Consider the following 18,879-nt stretch of genomic DNA (forward strand, 5'->3'; position numbering starts at 1 on the left):
CCTGAGCAGATTAATACTTAAATTGTACACTGGTGCAAATGAGTAACTTAATTTTTTAGGCATATGGGGGGTTTAATAGAGGGAGAGCTCTAGGACCATCCCCTGCGTCTACTGAGAAGCCTTGTTTTAAGTTTAGAGACCCACTGGGAACAGGCGGTAATTTGGTTCTGCTTTTATAGTAAGGATTGATGCTGCATGAGCCACCCAGCAAAACATTTTGTACCCTCTTCCCTTCTATTTTTCCCCTCCCACTGCAAAGCATTGTTCAGTCATCCAGTGTACAGATCCCTGGCCAGATTTAGGGGAATCTGGAGCCTACAGCCAGGGACCACATAAACTAATTTGCTCGTACAGACTTTGGCCTCATTTTCAAGGGACTCTAATGACCTCAACTAACAAACATGATCACTTATACTAGCCACGATTTCAGAAAGCAGAAAATTGTTCAGAAAACAATTTCAAGGCTTTGAAAATAACTTTGAAGATAGCTTGTCTAACTGTCAGTTTATGTTGATATAATGATGGACTAAAACGTTCAAATAATTTGATTATTCATTATTTAATAGGCAGCTGACTTTTTGTTCCTTTATATTTTTAAGCAGCTAGGAACTGTCTCCTTATTTGCTTGCTTTGAACCCAGACTCACCCAGCTCCAGATTTAAATAGCACGTGAATGCATGTTTTTGTGTGTTTATTTGTTTTTACTGTTTAAGTATCTGAGAAATTTTATGTAACAGTCTCCGTATCTGTTTTAAACTCATCTTCCTTAAGAAGAAGATTTAAGCATTGGTCTTTTATAACACCATGAACTCAAGGCAAATAAAAATTCAAATGTCTGTTTCTGAGAAGTTGTCTTTCTCACCCGTCCTCAGTGACTCCTTTCTGGGCTCCTAGCTGTTTGTGGATAGCTGTTGTAGATACCTAAAACCAATTACACTCTACTGCTATGGTATAAATTTATGTTTATGTGCCACCCATACTTGATTCTGAGTGGAATTCTCCTGTTTTTATCATTATTGGCTGTGTATTAGGCACTTCAGTGTTTGTTGAATGAATGAATTATGAACAATTCATACTGGCTATTAAAATCCTGTAATTCTCAGGAAGTTCCTAGCAAGTATATTTCAAGTGAACATGCCTAGCCATTATCCATACATCTTTTTTTACATTAGATAGCAGCTCTATGAGACATTTCGTCATTGAGATTGCAGCATATTGAAATCCATTTGCCATTTTCAGGAGCTGAAGAATGTACAAAGAATAAGGAGAGATCAACTAAGGGCAATAAAAAGATACTGGTAATTGGATAATTCTACTTTTTAAAATGAACATCCCTTAACTTATTTTAGGGAAAAAAGGAGAAAGAAAGACATTCAGAAAGCCAAAACACCAAATCAGACAAGAAATGTATTTTCCCTTTCCTTGTTCTGCTGTCGTAGAGGAGGATTTTATATCTTTTTCTTAAAGCTAAGGGACTAGAGTGCACTGAGAGCTCTGAAGGCAAGGATAAACCATCTGTAGAAAACTAAGGGCTTCATTTACCTAAAGTGAAATCATACAATCAGGAGATAATAGCTTTTTTCTGCTGACATTAAATTGCAGAAAGAAGGGAGGAATAGAATTTATCTGTAGGAAAGAAGAGTCAAAGTAAGTTGGAAGGCCTTTATAAAACTAAGGAAATATCTCAAACTGAAGTTGTGACTACAGAGGTAAGTAAAATAGATTTTCAAACAGAGAATTGAAAGACTACTTAAAATCATGATAAATCTTTTGTGCAAACTTAAGATACTTACAGACTGTGTTTAGTTTTCTGCAAGTACAGAAGATTGTTTCTCAGACACCTTCTGATCCATTTGAAGTAAGTCTCAACCAATTAATTCCTTCTTTGATTGTATTATAGCCTCTTTCCTCCATAATAAGTCTACTGAAAGTAGAATAATTTTCAAGGATGGGAGTTTCAAGTTGGAGTTTTCACACTACATCCCTACAATTGTACCTCTGTGATTGGCTGCTGGGCCCTGTTTCATTTTTAGGAAGAGAAAAAATTAGCCCTTTTGAAATAAATTGTCTTAATGTCAATATAAAATGTTCATGTTATATATTTTATTTGAAATGTAGTAATAATTTTATGTTTTTCAAATACTGTGCAAACTGTTCAGTTAAAATATGATTGCCAATAGTTTCATTAAATATGCATGATGAAATTACAGAATCAAATATTGTTTGAGCCTCAAGAAGTTAAAAACATTTAGTCTCTTATTAGGAAAACAATGAAAAACTTACCGCTTTTCTCTTCTTATTTTAGGTAGTCGGTGTAGCTCAAGCTATCAACAAGAAATCTGGAAATGGTGGGACCTTCACTGAAAAAGATGAGAAGGTACGTGAAACCTTCGTTGGGTATGATATCGATTTAAGGATGGTGCTTTCTCTTTATAGTGTTAGAATTAGCTGTTGCTAAAATTGTTGATCGTGAAAATCTTTATGGTTAAAAATGATATGAATTGTTTGAAAGTGCCTCTTTCCTTTGGCTGGAAACAGCGCTGGCCTGACTTGTGAGTACCTTGGTGTTCAGTCATGGTTCAGTCGTGGTTGCATGAGAAAAAAAATCCCCAATTCCCTCCTCATGGTGAAGTTGACCCTTCACTGGGCTGTGTGTATGTTGGGCCCTGCAGAGGGTAACTGCTGGTATTTTATCTGTCACATTTACTTTTCATCACTGCTCTAAGGAATTGAGCTTTGAGTAAAACCCCCAAGAGCACAGTTCCAAATTCAGCACTCCAGATTGCCTGAAAATTGGAATTGCCGCCCAGTGAAGCAAATTTCAGAATGTTTTATAAGCTCTGTACAGACGGTGGGGCGCCAAGGTGTGAATTCAGGCTTCATGATGTGAATTCAGCTTCAGAAAGAGTAGCCGTCAGCAGTGTTTTATTGCTCTTCTCATCCAACTCTGAAGGAATGCATTCTGCACATCAAATTGACGTGCTTTCCAGGACAGCAGCCCTTAAAACTTGCTTACAGCAGCGTTCTGTCAGGAGGTCTTATTATTTATGCTACTGAATATGGAATTATATGAATAGCGTGCAGCCACTGAATTCTTCCTGTTCCAAGCCCCTTGCTGTATATGTTGCTCCCCTGAAAATTAGCAGGAGCTTTTGCATTTGGAAGTTATTCAGACAAGACAGTTACTTTTGTCTCAGTGCTATAGGCTGGATTGGTCCTTGTATTGGGCTCCGTATTTTAATTGCTTGAGAAGATAGCAAATACCTTTTAAATCAGAGTAATAAACATCTAGCTTCCTATTGTATTAATAACACCTTAGAATATTTGGTGAGAAAACCTGGTGCTAGATTGGCATTATATTCCATTATTGGTCTATAGTTCATTACCTCAAACCTTTCTTGAATTGATTTACATTTTTAGGCTCTGTCACCTCTTTGCAAAATTAATCCAGAATTTTGAATCAAGTATGACATTCTAATGATTTATTTTAATTAATGATTAATGTAACTGTGAGCACATCACCCTAATATAGTTTACTAAGGACAAAAAGAACATATTTAAACTAATGTTTACATCTTTATATAGGACTGTCAGTGCCAGTATTCTCTAAACAAGTGTATGTGCCTTCGCTTGCCCCAGTAATAAGTTACATGTTATTTCTACAGTCTCAACATAGAGCCATCTTAATAACATACAAAAACTTTACCAAATTTTGCATAGAGCAAACTGCAATTTTAAATACGATAAAGAATTCTGTGACTTAGTCTTTCTCCTCTTTCTCCTTATTAACTTATATGTAACATATTGCCTTAGGGGACTATGTTAATAATTCTCATCTGCTAATGATTAAGTTAATTCCTCATATGAGAATTTTATGCAGAACAGACATTTACACATTTGGCTTTAAAATATTTATTTCCGGACTTCCTGGAAGATGGCGGCTTAGTAAGACGCGCGGATCTTAGTTTCTTCTCCAGGACACCTACTAGGGGAGTAGAAACGATACAGAAAGCGCCCAAAGCCACAACAGAGATAAAAAAGACAGCGTACCCCATCCTGGAACGGCTGGCTGGCTGAGAGAAGCAGCTCGGGTGAGATCGCCGAGGCGCGCGGGCCTTACCGGGCGGGGTGGCAAGCGGCCGGAGTTACTCCCTTCCCCCTTCCCAGGCCGGCTGGGAGAATTGGAGAGGCGGTCCCCTGAAACAAAGACGGCTGGCGCCCACACCACGCGCAGCCCCCGGACCAACTGAGAGAATTGGATCGGAAATCCCCAGCCCGCGGAGAACGGTGACGGGTGGGGGAGGCCCCTTCCAAACCCGTGACTCCCGGGGAACGTGCACTCTCTTGGGCGGGCCGCTGCCGCTGGCGCCCTCCCGCCACGCTTGTTGCCCAGGGCCGACTAGGAAATTCGGACGGGCTCTTTCCCTGGCTGCAGCGACCAGCAACCCTCCCTGCGTTCGGACCGAGGGCCGGCTCAAGCCGCTTCGGCTAGCGAACCCCCAGGACGGCGAGAGGTTTCCAAAGTTTAAGGTCCCACAGCACCTTTTACTGGTGGGACCCACAGACAAACGTGTGCCACGAGCGCCACCTCCTGGGCAGGATAAGAAAAACAGAACCCAGAGATTTCACAGAAAAATATTACAACCTTGCTGGGTCCAACACCAAGAGAAATCCGAATAAATGCCCAGACGCCAGCAGCAGAAGATAACTGTCCACGCTCAAAAGATTGAGAATATGGCCCAGTCAAAGGAACAAACCAATAGCTCAAATGAGACACAAGAGCTGAGACAACTAATCCTGAATATACGAACAGAAATGGAAAACCTCTTCAAAAATGAAATCGATAAATTGAGGGAGGACATGAAGAGGACATGGGCTGAACATAAAGAAGAAATAGAAAAACTGAAAAAACAAATCGCAGAACTTATGGAAGTGAAGGATAAAGTAGCAAACATAGAAAAAATAATGGATAGCTACAATGATAGATTTAAAGAGACAGAAGATAGAATTAGTGATTTGGAGGATGGAACATCTGAATTCCAAAAACAAACAGAAACTATCGGGAAAAGAATGGAAAAATTTGAACAGGGTATCAGGGAACTCAAGGACAATATGAACCGCACAAATATACGTGTTGTGGGTGTCCCAGAAGGAGAAGAGAAGGGAAAAGGAGGAGAAAAACTAATGGAAGAAATTTTCACTGAAAATTTCCCAACTCTTATGAAAGACCTAAAATTACAGATCCAAGAAGTGCAGCGCACCCCAAAGAGATTAGACCCAAATAGGCGTTCTCCAAGACACTTACTAGTTAGAATGTCAGAGGTCAAAGAGAAAGAGAAGATCTTGAAAGCAGCAAGAGAAAAACAATCCATTACATACAAGGGAAACCCAATAAGACTTTGTGTAGATTTCTCAGCAGAAACCATGGAAGCTAGAAGACAGTGGGATGATATATTTAAAATACTAAAAGAGAAAAACTGCCAACCAAGACTCCTATATCCAGCAAAATTATCCTTCAAAAATGAGGGAGAAATTAAAACATTCTCAGACAAAAAGTCACTGAAAGAATTTGTGACCAAGAGACCAGCTCTGCAAGAAATACTAAAGGGAGCACTAGAGTCAGATACAAAAAGACAGAAGAGAGAGATATGGAAAAGAGTGTAGAAAGAAGGAAAATCAGATATGATATATATAATACAAAAGGCAAACTGTTAGAGGAAAATATTATCCAAACAGTAATAACACTAAATGTCAATGGACTGAATTCCCCAATCAAAAGACATAGACTGGCAGAATGGATTAAAAAACAGGATCCTTCTATATGCTGTCTACAGGAAACACATCTTAGACCCAAAGATAAACATAGGTTGAAAGTGAAAGGTTGGGAAAAGATATTTCATGCAAATAACAACCAGAAAAGAGCAGGAGTGGCTATACTAATATCCAACAAATTAGACTTCAAATGTAAAACAGTTAAAAGAGACAAAGAAGGACACTATATACTAATAAAAGGAACAATTAAACAAGAAGACACAACAATCATAAATATTTACGCACCGAATCAGAATGCCCCAAAATACGTGAGGAATATACTGCAAACACTGAAAAGGGAAATAGACTCATATACCATAATAGTTGGAGACTTCAACTCACCACTCTCATCAAGGGACAGAACATCTAGACAGAGGATCAACAAAGAAATAGAGAATCTGAATATTACTATAAATGAACTAGACTTAATAGACATTTATAGGACATTACATCCCACAACAGCAGGATACACCTTTTTCTCAAGTGCTCATGGATCATTCTCAAAGATAGACCATATGCTGGGTCACAAAGCAAGTCTTAACAAATTTAAAAAGATTGAAATCTTACACAACACTTTCTCGGACCATAAAGGAATGATGTTGGAAATCAATAATAGGCAGAGTGCCAGAAAATTCACAAATACGTGGAGGCTCAACAACACACTCCTAAACAACGAGTGGGTCAAAGAAGAAATTGCTAGAGAAATTAGCAAATACCTCGAGGCGAATGAAAATGAAAACACAACATATCAAAACTTATGGGACGCAGCAAAGGCAGTGCTAAGAGGGAAATTTATTGCTCTAAATGCTTATATCAGAAAAGAAGAAAAAGCAAAAATTCAGGAATTAACTATCCATTTGGAAGAACTGGAGAAAGAACAGCAAGCTAACCCCAAAGCAAGCAAAAGGAAAGAAATAACAAAGATTAGAGCACAAATAAATGAAATTGAAAACATGAAAACAATAGAGAAAATCAATAAGGCCAGAAGTTGGTTCTATGAGAAAATCAATAAGATTGATGGGCCCTTAGCAAGATTGACAAAAAGAAGAAGAGAGAGGATGCAAATAAATAAGATCAGAAATGGAAGAGGAGACATAACTACTGACCTCACAGAAATAAAGGAGGTAATAACAGGATACTATGAACAACTTTACGCTAATAAATACAACAATTTAGAGGAAATGGACGGGTTCCTGGAAAGACATGAACAACCAACTTTGACTCAAGAAGACATAGATGACCTCAACAAACCAATCACAAGTAAAGAAATTGAATTAGTCATTCAAAAGCTTCCTAAAAAGAAAAGCCCAGGACCAGATGGCTTCACATGTGAATTCTACCAAACGTTCCAGAAAGAATTAGTACCAATTCTCTTCAAACTCTTCAAAAAAATCGAAGTGGAGGGAAAACTACCTAATTCATTCTATGAAGCCAACATCACCCTCATACCAAAACCAGGCAAAGATATTACAAAAAAAGAAAACTACAGACCAATCTCTCTAATGAATACAGATGCAAAAATCCTCAATAAAATTCTAGCAAATCGTATCCAACAACACATTAAAAGAATTATCCATCATGACCAAGTAGGATTCATCCCAGGTATGCAAGGATGGTTCAACATAAGAAAATCAATTAATGTAATACACCATATCAACAAATCAAAGCAGAAAAATCACATGATCATCTCAATTGATGCAGAGAAGGCATTCGACAAGATTCAACATCCTTTCCTGTTGAAAACACTTCAAAAGATAGGAATACAAGGGAACTTCCTTAAAATGATAGAGGGAATATATGAAAAACCCACAGCTAATATCATCCTCAATGGGGAAAAATTGAAAACTTTCCCCCTAAGATCAGGAACAAGACAAGGATGTCCACTATCACCACTATTATTCAACATTGTGTTGGAGGTTCTAGCCAGAGCAATTAGACAAGAAAAAGAAATACAAGGCATCAAAATTGGAAAGGAAGAAGTAAAACTATCACTGTTTGCAGACGATATGATACTATACGTCGAAAACCTGGAAAAATCCACAACAAAACTACTGGAGCTAATAAATGAGTACAGCAAAGTAGCAGGTTACAAGATCAACATTCAAAAATCTGTAGCATTTCTATACACTAGTAAGGAACAAGCTGAGGGGGAAATCAAGAAACGAATCCCATTCACAATTGCAACTAAAAGAATAAAATACCTAGGAATAAATTTAACTAAAGAGACAAAAAACCTATATAAAGAAAACTACAAAAAACTGCTAAAAGAAATCACAGAAGACCTAAATAGATGGAAGGGCATACCGTGTTCATGGATTGGAAGACTAAATATAGTTAAGATGTCAATCCTACCTAAATTGATTTACAGATTCAATGCAATACCAATCAAAATCCCAACAACTTATTTTTCAGAAATAGAAAAACCAATAAGCAAATTTATCTGGAAGGGCAGGGTGCCCCGAATTGCTAAAAACATCTTGAGGAAAAAAAACGAAGCTGGAGGTCTCGCGCTGCCTGACTTTAAGGCATATTATGAAGCCACAGTGGTCAAAACAGCATGGTATTGGCATAAAGATAGATATATCGACCAATGGAATCGAATAGAGTGCTCAGATATAGACCCTCTCATCTATGGACATTTGATCTTTGATAAGGCAGTCAAGCCAACTCACCTGGGACAGAGCAGTCTCTTCAATAAATGGTGCCTAGAGAACTGGATATCCATATGCAAAAGAATGAAAGAAGACCCATCTCTCACACCCTATACAAAAGTTAACTCAAAATGGATCAAAGATCTAAACATTAGGTCTAAGACCATAAAACAGTTAGAGGAAAATGTTGGGAGATATCTTATGGATCTTACAACTGGAGGCGGTTTTATGGACCTTAAACCTAAAGCAAGAGCACTGAAGAAGGAAATAAATAAATGGGAACTCCTCAAAATTAAACACTTTTGTGCATCAAAGAACTTCATCAAGAAAGTAGAAAGACAGCCTTCACAATGGGAGACAATATTTGGAAATGATATATCAGATAAAGGTCTAGTATCCAGAATTTATAAAGAGATTGTTCATCTCAACAACAAAAAGACAACCAACCCAATTACAAAATGGGAAAAAGACTTGAACAGACACCTCTCAGAAGAGGAAATACGGATGGCCAAGAGGCACATGAAGAGATGCTCAATGTCCCTGGCCATTAGAGAAATGCAAATCAAAACCACAATGAGATATCATCTCACACCCACCAGAATGGCCATTATCAACAAAACAGAAAATGACAAGTGCTGGAGAGGATGCGGAGAAAGAGGCACACTTATCCACTGCTGGTGGGAATGTCAAAGGGTGCAACCACTGTGGAAGGCAGTTTGGCGGTTCCTCAAAAAGCTGAATATAGAATTGCCATACGACCCAGCAATACCATTGCTAGGTATCTACTCAAAGGACTTAAGGGCAAAGACACAAACGGACATTTGCACACCAATGTTTATAGCAGCATTATTTACAATTGCAAAGAGATGGAAACAGCCAAAATCTCCATCAACAGAAGAGTGGCTAAACAAACTGTGGTATATACATACGATGGAATATTATGCAGCTTTAAGACAAGATAAACTTATGAACCATGTAATAACATGGATGGACCTAGAGAATATTATGCTGAGTGAATCCAGCCAAAAACTAAAGGACAAGTACTGTATGGTCCCACTGATGTGAACGGACATTCGAGAATAAACTTGAAATATGTCATTGGTAACAGAGTTCAGCAGGAGTTAGAAACAGGGTAAGACAATGGGTAATTGAAGCTGAAGGGATACAGACTGTGCAAAAGGACTAGATACAAAAACTCAAAAATGGACAGCACAATAATACCTAATTGTAAAGTAATCATGTTAAAACACTGAATGAAGCTGCATCTGAGCTATAGGTTTTTGTTTTGTTTTGTGTTGTTTTGTTTTGATTTTACTATTATTACTTTTATTTTTTTCTCTATATTAACATTCTATATCTTTTTCGGTTATGTTGCGAGTTCTTCTAAACCAATGCAAATGTACTAAGAAATGATGATCATGCAGCTATGTGATGATGTTAAGAATTAATGATTGCATGTGTAGAATGGTATGATCTCTAAATGTTGGGTTAATTTCTTTTTTTCCGTTAATTAAAAAAAAAAAAAAAGAGAAGGGATAATTGGAGATGAAGGGATACAGACTGTACAACGGGACTGGATATAAAAACTCAGAAATGGACAGCACAATACTACCCAATTGTAATGCAATTATGTTAAAACAGTGAATGAAGCTGCATGTGAGGTATAGGTCTTTTGTTTTTGTTTTTTTTTGTTTTTTTTTCTTTCTATTATTGTTTTAATTCTTATTCTGTTGTCTTTTTATTTCTTTTTCTAAATCGATGCAAGTGTACTAAGAAATGATGAATATGCAACTATGTGATGTTATTAAGAATTACTGATTGTACATGTAGATTGAAATGATTTCTAATTGTTTTGTTAATTCTTTTTTTTAATTAATAATAAAAAAAAAAAACAAACAAAAAAAAATATTTATTTCCACTTTAAATATTTTTGCGCACTTTTGAGTATTTCAGGCAATATAACTAGACAGGTTTACAGACAGTTCTTATTTAGCCCTGCTCTTATCTGGTTTCTAGGACTTTGCTGCCTATTTGGCGTTTTGTGGAATTGTTCTCCATAACGCACAGCTCTATGAGACGTCACTGCTGGAGAACAAGAGAAACCAGGTAAGTCTCCTGATGAGACGTCACTGCTGGAGAACAAGGAAACCAGGTAAGTCTCCTGATGGCCGAACAGAGTATAGAAATGGTTTTTAAAAAAATTGTTAAACTTTTCATCCAAGTAATATATGAACATGATTAAAAATTTGAATTGTACAGTCACCTGATAAATGATTTAGCTGTTTCTTACTAATAGTTTATTTCTATTTCCTGTTTTCCATACTTAGTTGCTTTATCACTGTTAGACCATATTCATTGACTTGAGAGACGAGGATTGATCTATTTTACACCACTCATTTGCCATTTCCCTTATCCTACCTGCATCATGTACCATCTTAAGTTATGTTATGGGTTGTATTTGTGATAATAAATAATATAGTAAACTTATATTTCTTTCTTTCCCTTTCTTAGAATTATTTCACTGTTTTCTAGATGCCATACTTCTTTTTCAGGTTATTCCCTTGTTTTGGTGCAGCATATTCTCAGATGACTATTTAAGAAAGGTTATTGGTGAGACGTGTTTTCTGAGTTGGCATGTATAAAGATGCCTACTAGTTTGGTTGGGTATAGAATTTTGAGCTGAAAATCACATTCCCAGAATTTTAAAGGCGGTGCTTTGTGGTTTTCTAACTAGCATCTGTGTCATTCTGACCTTTGGTTCTTTATGGTTTTGGGGGGCTTGTTTTGGCCTTTATCTTTGCTTTCATAATTTAAGTTTTACAGTAATTTTTAATTTCCAAGAACTTTTTCTCTGATTGCACCAGTTTGTTGTCTTTTTCCTTTTTTTTTTTTTTTTGTAAATGATGTAATACCTCTTTGGATCTCTCTAATAAAGCAAAATAGGACTCTTTTTTCAAATTTTCTATTTTCTTTGATATTTTCATCACTTTCATTTAAGGAGAAGGATTTACAAAATGTCTAGTGATTCTTTGATATCCTTTAAATTTTAAGAATGAAGCAGTGCAGGAGGGAAGTGAAAAGGTCATACTTGTGTTCTTAAAAATGAAGCCTGGATTAAAGAGTGGAGGAGGGAGAGACAGGATAACTCTGGGGCACATGGTCTACATTGGCCTCCGAGTTTCCCAAAGGGATTGAACTCCAGCTGCTCACAGGCTTTAACTGGTTCTACTGTCTTCCTTTTCTTTTCCCCTCAGTCCTGTTGGTATTTCTTTGAGAGCCCAAACAAACTACTAGCACTCAAAAAAATAAAAAATAAAAAAGAGTGGAGCAGGAAGAAAATTAGGATATTTCAGTGGAGGGTCATGGGTTGGCCACAGGCCTTTTACCATCTCTTCTTGCAGTAATAAGAATAAAGACATAACTAATTTTAAGTCTATACCTCAAAGAGAATAGAGAGGGCCCATCAGTGAATCTGGTAGTTCAGTAAATCAACGGAGGTTGGAATATGGATGGACAAGTGGTGACTGACAGACAGTGTCCACGAGAATGGACACGTCTCAGACAAAGTTCAAACTGTATCACAAGACATACAGAACTTTTCAGGTCCTGTCCCTGCTTAACTCTGCAACTTCATCTGTAGTTCTCCTCTTTTTATTCTCTGTACTCATAAAACTTACCTGCAGTGTGCTGCTTTCTCTTCATTCATTTCTTTTTTTGTCTGAAATCTTTCCATTCCCCTATCACTGAAACAAGTCCTTCTCATCTTTCAGGCCACTGGTAGGAATCTCTGTAGCCTCCAAGAACTTCTCTGCAATCCCCATCCTTCTCCCTCGTTGCACAAATGCTGCGTGAAATTAGAAATTCAGAGGAAAGTGAAACTCCAGGAAAAAAAACAGAAAGAATGCTTAGAACTTTGTCTGCCTCAGACAGTGTTTATACCCTGCTCTGTAATCTATCGTTCTCAGCAATTCAGAACAGTGATATCAATAATGGGGTGTGTGACGTAGCCAGCACCATTTGAAATTCTTTATAAATATTATAAAGATATTATAATTATATTATATCTTTATAAATATCTGACTCCTCAGAAGCAGATATTTATAAAGTTTCGGTACTATTATTATCCCTATTTTCAAGAAATTTGCCCTTGCTCACAAAGGCAGCAAGAAGAGGAGTCAGGATTAGAAACTGATTAGTCTGACTTCAAGAGCCCATCATCTTCCCGCTGTGCTAATGGCTGATTAATAGGCATTTTTTGTTTGTAAGCAGGCACATACTCAGTTTTTTAATGCAAATGTTGTCCTGACTTTCTAGCTTGTATGAGCAACTTATAACCCGTATAAACTATCGTACTGCTTTAATAATTATAAGCAATAAATAATAAACCCAATTTTTTTTAACTAGGTGCTGCTTGACCTTGCTAGCTTAATTTTTGAAGAACAACAATCATTAGAAGTAATTCTGAAGAAAATAGCTGCCACTATTATCTCTTTCATGCAGGTGCAGAAATGCACCATTTTCATAGTGGATGAAGATTGCTCCGTGAGTACAGAGTATGACTTTTTTATTTTTAGAAAGACAAAAACTTACATTTTTTAAACCTCCTTTTAGCCATAGAGCCATCTCTCAAACAAAACTGCATGTGGGTATTCATGTAAACAGATTAAAGTCTGAGCTGCACTGGTTGAAAAAGGGGTAGAAGTGAGATTGGAGGTGCCTTCACTGCACCCTCTCCCCTCTGTCACGATGGGCTTGCCCATTTGTCAATGACTGCAGTCTTGATGAAAAAATACACTGTCACTGCAGTGTGGTGATGTCTCATGGCCAGGAATAGTGGTGCCCCGATTGCCATGAAAAGGGAGACCCCAGTATGATTGGGTTTGGTATAAAAATATCTTTTCACCGGAAATTGTTTAGAGACCAGAAGACCTGGCTCAGTGGAGGCAGCATCACTAAAGACAGCTGGAGTCCCAAATCTTTTACTGACAGTGGCAAATCACTGAACTAATTGATGGATTAGTGATAGATAACTGTTCTGATTGATAGGTTTCAGCCCCTATCATATCAAAATAGGTTTTACGGATTTGTAAAGTGTGGGGAAAGATGGAGTGTTCTCATAAAGTGTGGGTTACTTAGAGGCAAGCCAACCACCTCGAGTTGTCATCAGAATCCAGTCTCTGCTCTAAGGCAGTCTTCCTTTATGCGGTTTCCCTACTCAACCTATGAACCACTGCTTCTGGTATGTTTCTTTTTGATGCAGTTCATTTTTTTCCTCAAGTACCTAAGAATAGGCTCTTTGTTTGTGGATTTATAGGAAAGAGGGTGAGGATTACCACTTGTATGTATAGATCACTTAGAATCCATCTGATATCTGAATGGATTTTGGGAGGCAAGTAGAATAATAAGAGATTTAATGTGTAATTTATAGTAGCATTTTTAATTGTTTCAGCTATTAAGATTATACTGTATGGCCCAATATATGCGTATATACACACCCACATGCACATGCCCATACACACATGCATATATGTGTCAAAATAGGTGTGTTGAGTAATACAGTATTCTCGTTGATAGGATAGCACATGAGAAGTCAGTGCTACAAGATAATCCATATTCTCATGGATGGCATTTCATAAATTCAATTAGTTTTAAAATCCTTAATGTATTTAAATGAGAGATGGTCACAAGATAGCAGCTGCCCTTCTGAAATTCAGTTCAGAAATCATATTATTTTTACTCTACATCCTGTTCTTTAGCATTTAATTTTTGGAAGTTATACATGAGGCACTCCTCTTTTAGGCAACTGAAATATCACTTTAGTTTAACATTCAGTGCATGCTATTCAGTTAACCCACATCACTGTTAAAACTGATTTTGATCAGTGGGGCTTTAAAACACAGCTCCACAAAAGGCCTGTTAGCTTATCTTGTTCATTTTTTAACCTAAAATATTAGATTTAGAAAAGGAATCAAGCAACTTGATGTCTTCATTTATATTTCAATTATTTGTTGACTAAAAATATTTCAGCATCACGAGAAAAAATAAAAATGTACGCCAGAAAAACTGTACTCAGTTCTTCCTTCACCTGAACTAATATCAGTGCTTTTTGTTTTTAACTTTGATTCCTTCCAGTTCTTCCTTATTCATTTGTAAACATAGCATGGATGCAACTGTGCATTCTGCTTTTTTAATGTCAAAAGTATTTCTCTGTGTTTCTGAAATCGTCACATTATTTTAATGATCCCATAAAATGTTACTGAGTGATATGTCTTTTTAAAAAGACATTCTTCACCTGGAATCTAGCAACAGCACATATGTACAGACATCAACAATTGAGGATTTAAAAATAGGCATCGAGAAATTTTGAATCTAATATATCTGTCAACACTTGGTAGGAAAAAAAAAACCAAATGGTACTCAAATAAGCATTCCTGCAAGCGAGTATCAGGAAAAATTTGAATAAGGCTTTTATAATGGGAAGCAACTTTGAGGGTGTTGTGAAATGAGTGCCCGGTCAGTTTAGACTGAAGGTAAGTAAAATATGCTACAAGAATTGTTGTCTTTGATCAGTTCCACAGACATGGAAATCCGTATTGAGACAATTTTAAACTCTGTCAAACTAATTTCTCAGTTTGTGTGTTGCTCTGTTTTCAGGATTCTTTTTCTAGTGTGTTTCACATGGGATGTGAAGAATTAGAAAAGCCATCTGATACTTTAACAAGGTGAAATAACTTATTCTTTGTATGTTTTAACCACAGATTTATAGTACTGAATAAACTGTTGTTTCATGACCAGTTTGATTTAAGACTTGTAAGCTACAGGCACTTTTTTCTCCCACAAATAGTTTTATTTGTGAGAACACTATTTGATATTAAAGTTCTAGAGTTTTTTACACTACAATTGTTGTACCTAAGAATTATTTTATGTGTTGAATGATGTTTCGGTAATATAACTCTCTGCACTGTATTTTCCATGAACTGATTCATTTAAGACCCACCAGTGGTATATTTCAGTTATATATTTTTCATTGCTTATTGGAAACTCACTGGAAACTTACTTGATAGGCTTCTGAACACACTTTTCCGGGAGTCTGTTCTGTTTTGGACTCAGCCATGGGGATTTAACTAAATAAAAGGAAGCCTGTTGTCCTGATCCTACCAATACCAATACCAATATGCTATGGCTGAACTCAAATCAGCTTTTCACTGCAGTTATTTTTAATGTTTCATTATTTTAAAATTTTTGTTTATTTTTTGGTTATCAGTCACATACAATACAAAGTATTTATACGATGGCAGTTACAGATGTTGCATCCATATTATAGGTACATTTTGAAGAATTGTGAAGAAGTTAGCTTACCAAATGTTTTTTATCATATTTTCACCCTTGGCAAAAAAACTAGTATTGTTGGCTTAAGTAATAGGATTTTCTAAAGAATGTAAACTTACCATGATAAAGTGTTAGGAATTTTGGGGTGTAGTGCTGTTTATTGTGTTGTTCATTTGTTGCAGATTATTATACTTCTGAGTTCATTGATGATTGCAGCTCCAAATAAGACTATAGATATTGTGTCCAAAAGGCTTGTACTATCATGGAAATAGAAAATTATTTTAACTTTATTCGATTTTAATGTGCTAGATTTTTTTCACTAGAGTTGACCTGTATCTGAGAATTATTTTATGTAGTGAATGATGTTGCAGTTAGTTCAGTCCTCTGTAACTAAATTCTTTCATTACTAAAGGTAGTAATTCTTAAAAAAAAAACCAGCCTCTGTACATTGTCTAAACTATAGAACATTCCATTGATCTGTTTAAAAAGTTAGCATCTTCAAAAAAAAAATGGATGAAGGGACTATTCTCATAGATTTAACAGCCAAATGCAATATTTTAATCTTCAGTAGATTCTTGTTAAAAATACAATGCAGAGGTTCCAAGATGGCGGCTTAGTAAGGTACGTGCGTCTTAATTCCTCCTCCTCAAAGCAACTACTAGGTGAACTGAAACAGTGCAGAACAGCTCCCGGGGCTACGGCAGGGAATGGACACACAGTGTACCCCAGTCTGGACTGGCTAGTCTGACTGCGAGACTCGGCTGCGGTGAGATCCCCGAGCGGCATGCGATTTCCCGAGCAGCGGCAGCTGCGGTGGTCGGAGCTACTCCCTCCCTCCTTCCCGGGCCGGCTGAGAGTCTCGGAGAGGCAAGTTTCCCAAGCCGAGGGGGCCGGCACCCCACTTTTGCGGGCGGCTTCCTGGTCCGGATACGAGTCTCGGATCAGAGGGCTATCCAAGCCGCGATGCCCCCCCCCCCCCCCCGCGGGCAGCTTCCTGGTCCGGTGGGGAATTCCCCAGGCGGCGGCGGCCGGTGACCGACGCCCCTCCCCCGCGGGCGACATCCTGGTCTGGTGGCGAATTCCCTGGGCCTGCTGCGGCTGGAGACCAGCCACAGGGTCCCCTCAAGCCACGGCGGCTGATGCCCCCACTGCGCGCGGCCCCTGAACCAACGGAGAGAATTGGATCGGAAATCCCCAGGCCACGGAGATCGGTAACCGGGGGCATCCATTCCAAACACTTGAGACAAACGTGTGCCACGAGCGCCACCTACTGGGCAGGATAAGAAAAACAGAACCCAGAGATTTCACAGAAAAATCTTACAACCTTGTTGGGTCCGACACCCAGGGAAATCTGACTAAATGCCCAGACGCCAGCAGCAGAAGATAACGGTCCACGCTTAGAAGATTGAGAATATGGCCCAGTCAAAGGAACAAACCAATAGTTCAAATGAGATACAAGAGCTGAGACAACTAATGCTGAATATACGAACAGAAATGGAAAACCTCTTCAAAAATGAAATCGATAAATTGAGGGAGGACATGAAGAGGACATGGGCTGAACATAAAGAAGAAATAGAAAAACTGAAAAAACAAATAACAGAACTTATGGAAGTGAAGAATAAAGTAGAAAAGATGGAAAAAACAATGGATACCTACAATGATAGATTTAAAGAGACAGAAGATAGAATTAGTGATTTGGAGGATGGAACATCTGAATTCCAAAAAGAAACAGAATCTATCGGGAAAAGAATGGAAAAATTTGAACAGGGTATCAGGGAACTCAAGGACAATATAAACCGCACAAATATACGTGTTGTGGGTGTCCCAGAAGGAGAAGAGAAGGGAAAAGGAGGAGAAAAACTAACGGAAGAAATTATCACTGAAAATTTCCCAACTCTTATGAAAGACCTAAAATTACAGATCCAAGAAGTGCAGCGCACCCCAAAGGATTAGACCCAAATAGGCGTTCTCCAAGACACTTACTAGTTAGAATGTCAGAGGTCAAAGAGAAAGAGAGGATCTTGAAAGCAGCAAGAGAAAAACAATCCATCACATACCAGGGAAACCCAATAAGACTATGTGTAGATTTCTCAGCAGAAACCATGGAAGCTAGAAGACAGTGGGATGATATATTTAAATTACTAAAAGAGAAAAACTGCCAACCAAGACTCCTATATCCAGCAAAATTGTCCTTCAAAAATGAGGGAGAAATTAAAACATTCTCAGACAAAAAGTCACTGAGAGAATTTGTGACCAAGAGACCAGCTCTGCAAGAAATACTAAAGGGAGCACTAGAGTCAGATACAAAAAGACAGAAGAGAGAGGTATGGAGAAGAGTGTAGAAAGAAAGAAAATCAGATATGATATATATAATACAAAAGGCAAAATGTTAGAGGAAAATATTATCCAAACAGTAATAACTCTAAATGTTAATGGACTGAATTCCCCAATCAAAAGACATAGATTGGCAGAATGGATTAAAAAACAGGATCCTTCTATATGCTGTCTACAGGAAACACATCTTAGACCCAAAGATAAACATAGGTTGAAAGTGAAAGGTTGGGAAAAGATATTTCATGCAAATAGCAACCAGAAAAGAGCAGGAGTGGCTATACTAATATCCAACAAATTAGACTTCAAATGTAAAACAGTTAAAAGAGACAAAGAAGGACACTATATACTAATAAAAGGAACAATTAAACAAGAAGACATAACAATCATAAATATTTACGCACCGAATCAGAATGCCCCAAAATACGTGAGGAATACACTGCAAACACTGAAAAGGGAAACAGACACATATACCATAATAGTTGGAGACTTCAATTCACCACTCTCATCAATGGACAGAACATCTAGACAGAGGATCAATAAAGAAACAGAGAATCTGAATATTACTATAAATGAGCTAGACTTAACAGACATTTATAGGACATTACATCCCACAACAGCAGGATACACCTTTTTCTCAAGTGCTCATGGATCATTCTCAAAGATAGACCATATGCTGGGTCACAAAGCAAGTCTTAACAAATTTAAAAAGATTGAAATCATACACAACACTTTCTTGGATCATAAAGGAATGAAG

The 18,879-nt window shown here is 37.5% G+C and overlaps 1 protein-coding gene across 4 annotated transcripts in view; it reads left to right on the forward strand.

Moving 5' to 3' along the window:
* PDE5A (phosphodiesterase 5A) overlaps positions 1-18,879 on the forward strand; it is a 153,719-nt gene that overhangs the window by 65,336 nt on the left and 69,504 nt on the right. For all 4 annotated transcript variants that reach the window (XM_077142429.1, XM_077142428.1, XM_077142431.1 and 1 more), the window contains 4 exons: positions 2,306-2,377; positions 10,479-10,568; positions 12,867-13,004; positions 15,117-15,184. In XM_077142429.1, coding sequence (XP_076998544.1) covers positions 2,306-2,377; positions 10,479-10,568; positions 12,867-13,004; positions 15,117-15,184 — 368 coding nt within the window. The remainder of the gene's footprint in view (positions 1-2,305; positions 2,378-10,478; positions 10,569-12,866; positions 13,005-15,116; positions 15,185-18,879) is intronic.

The sequence above is a fragment of the Tamandua tetradactyla genome, chromosome 24, assembly GCF_023851605.1.
Source record: "Tamandua tetradactyla isolate mTamTet1 chromosome 24, mTamTet1.pri, whole genome shotgun sequence".
In the NCBI taxonomy this organism is placed as follows: domain Eukaryota; kingdom Metazoa; phylum Chordata; class Mammalia; order Pilosa; family Myrmecophagidae; genus Tamandua; species Tamandua tetradactyla.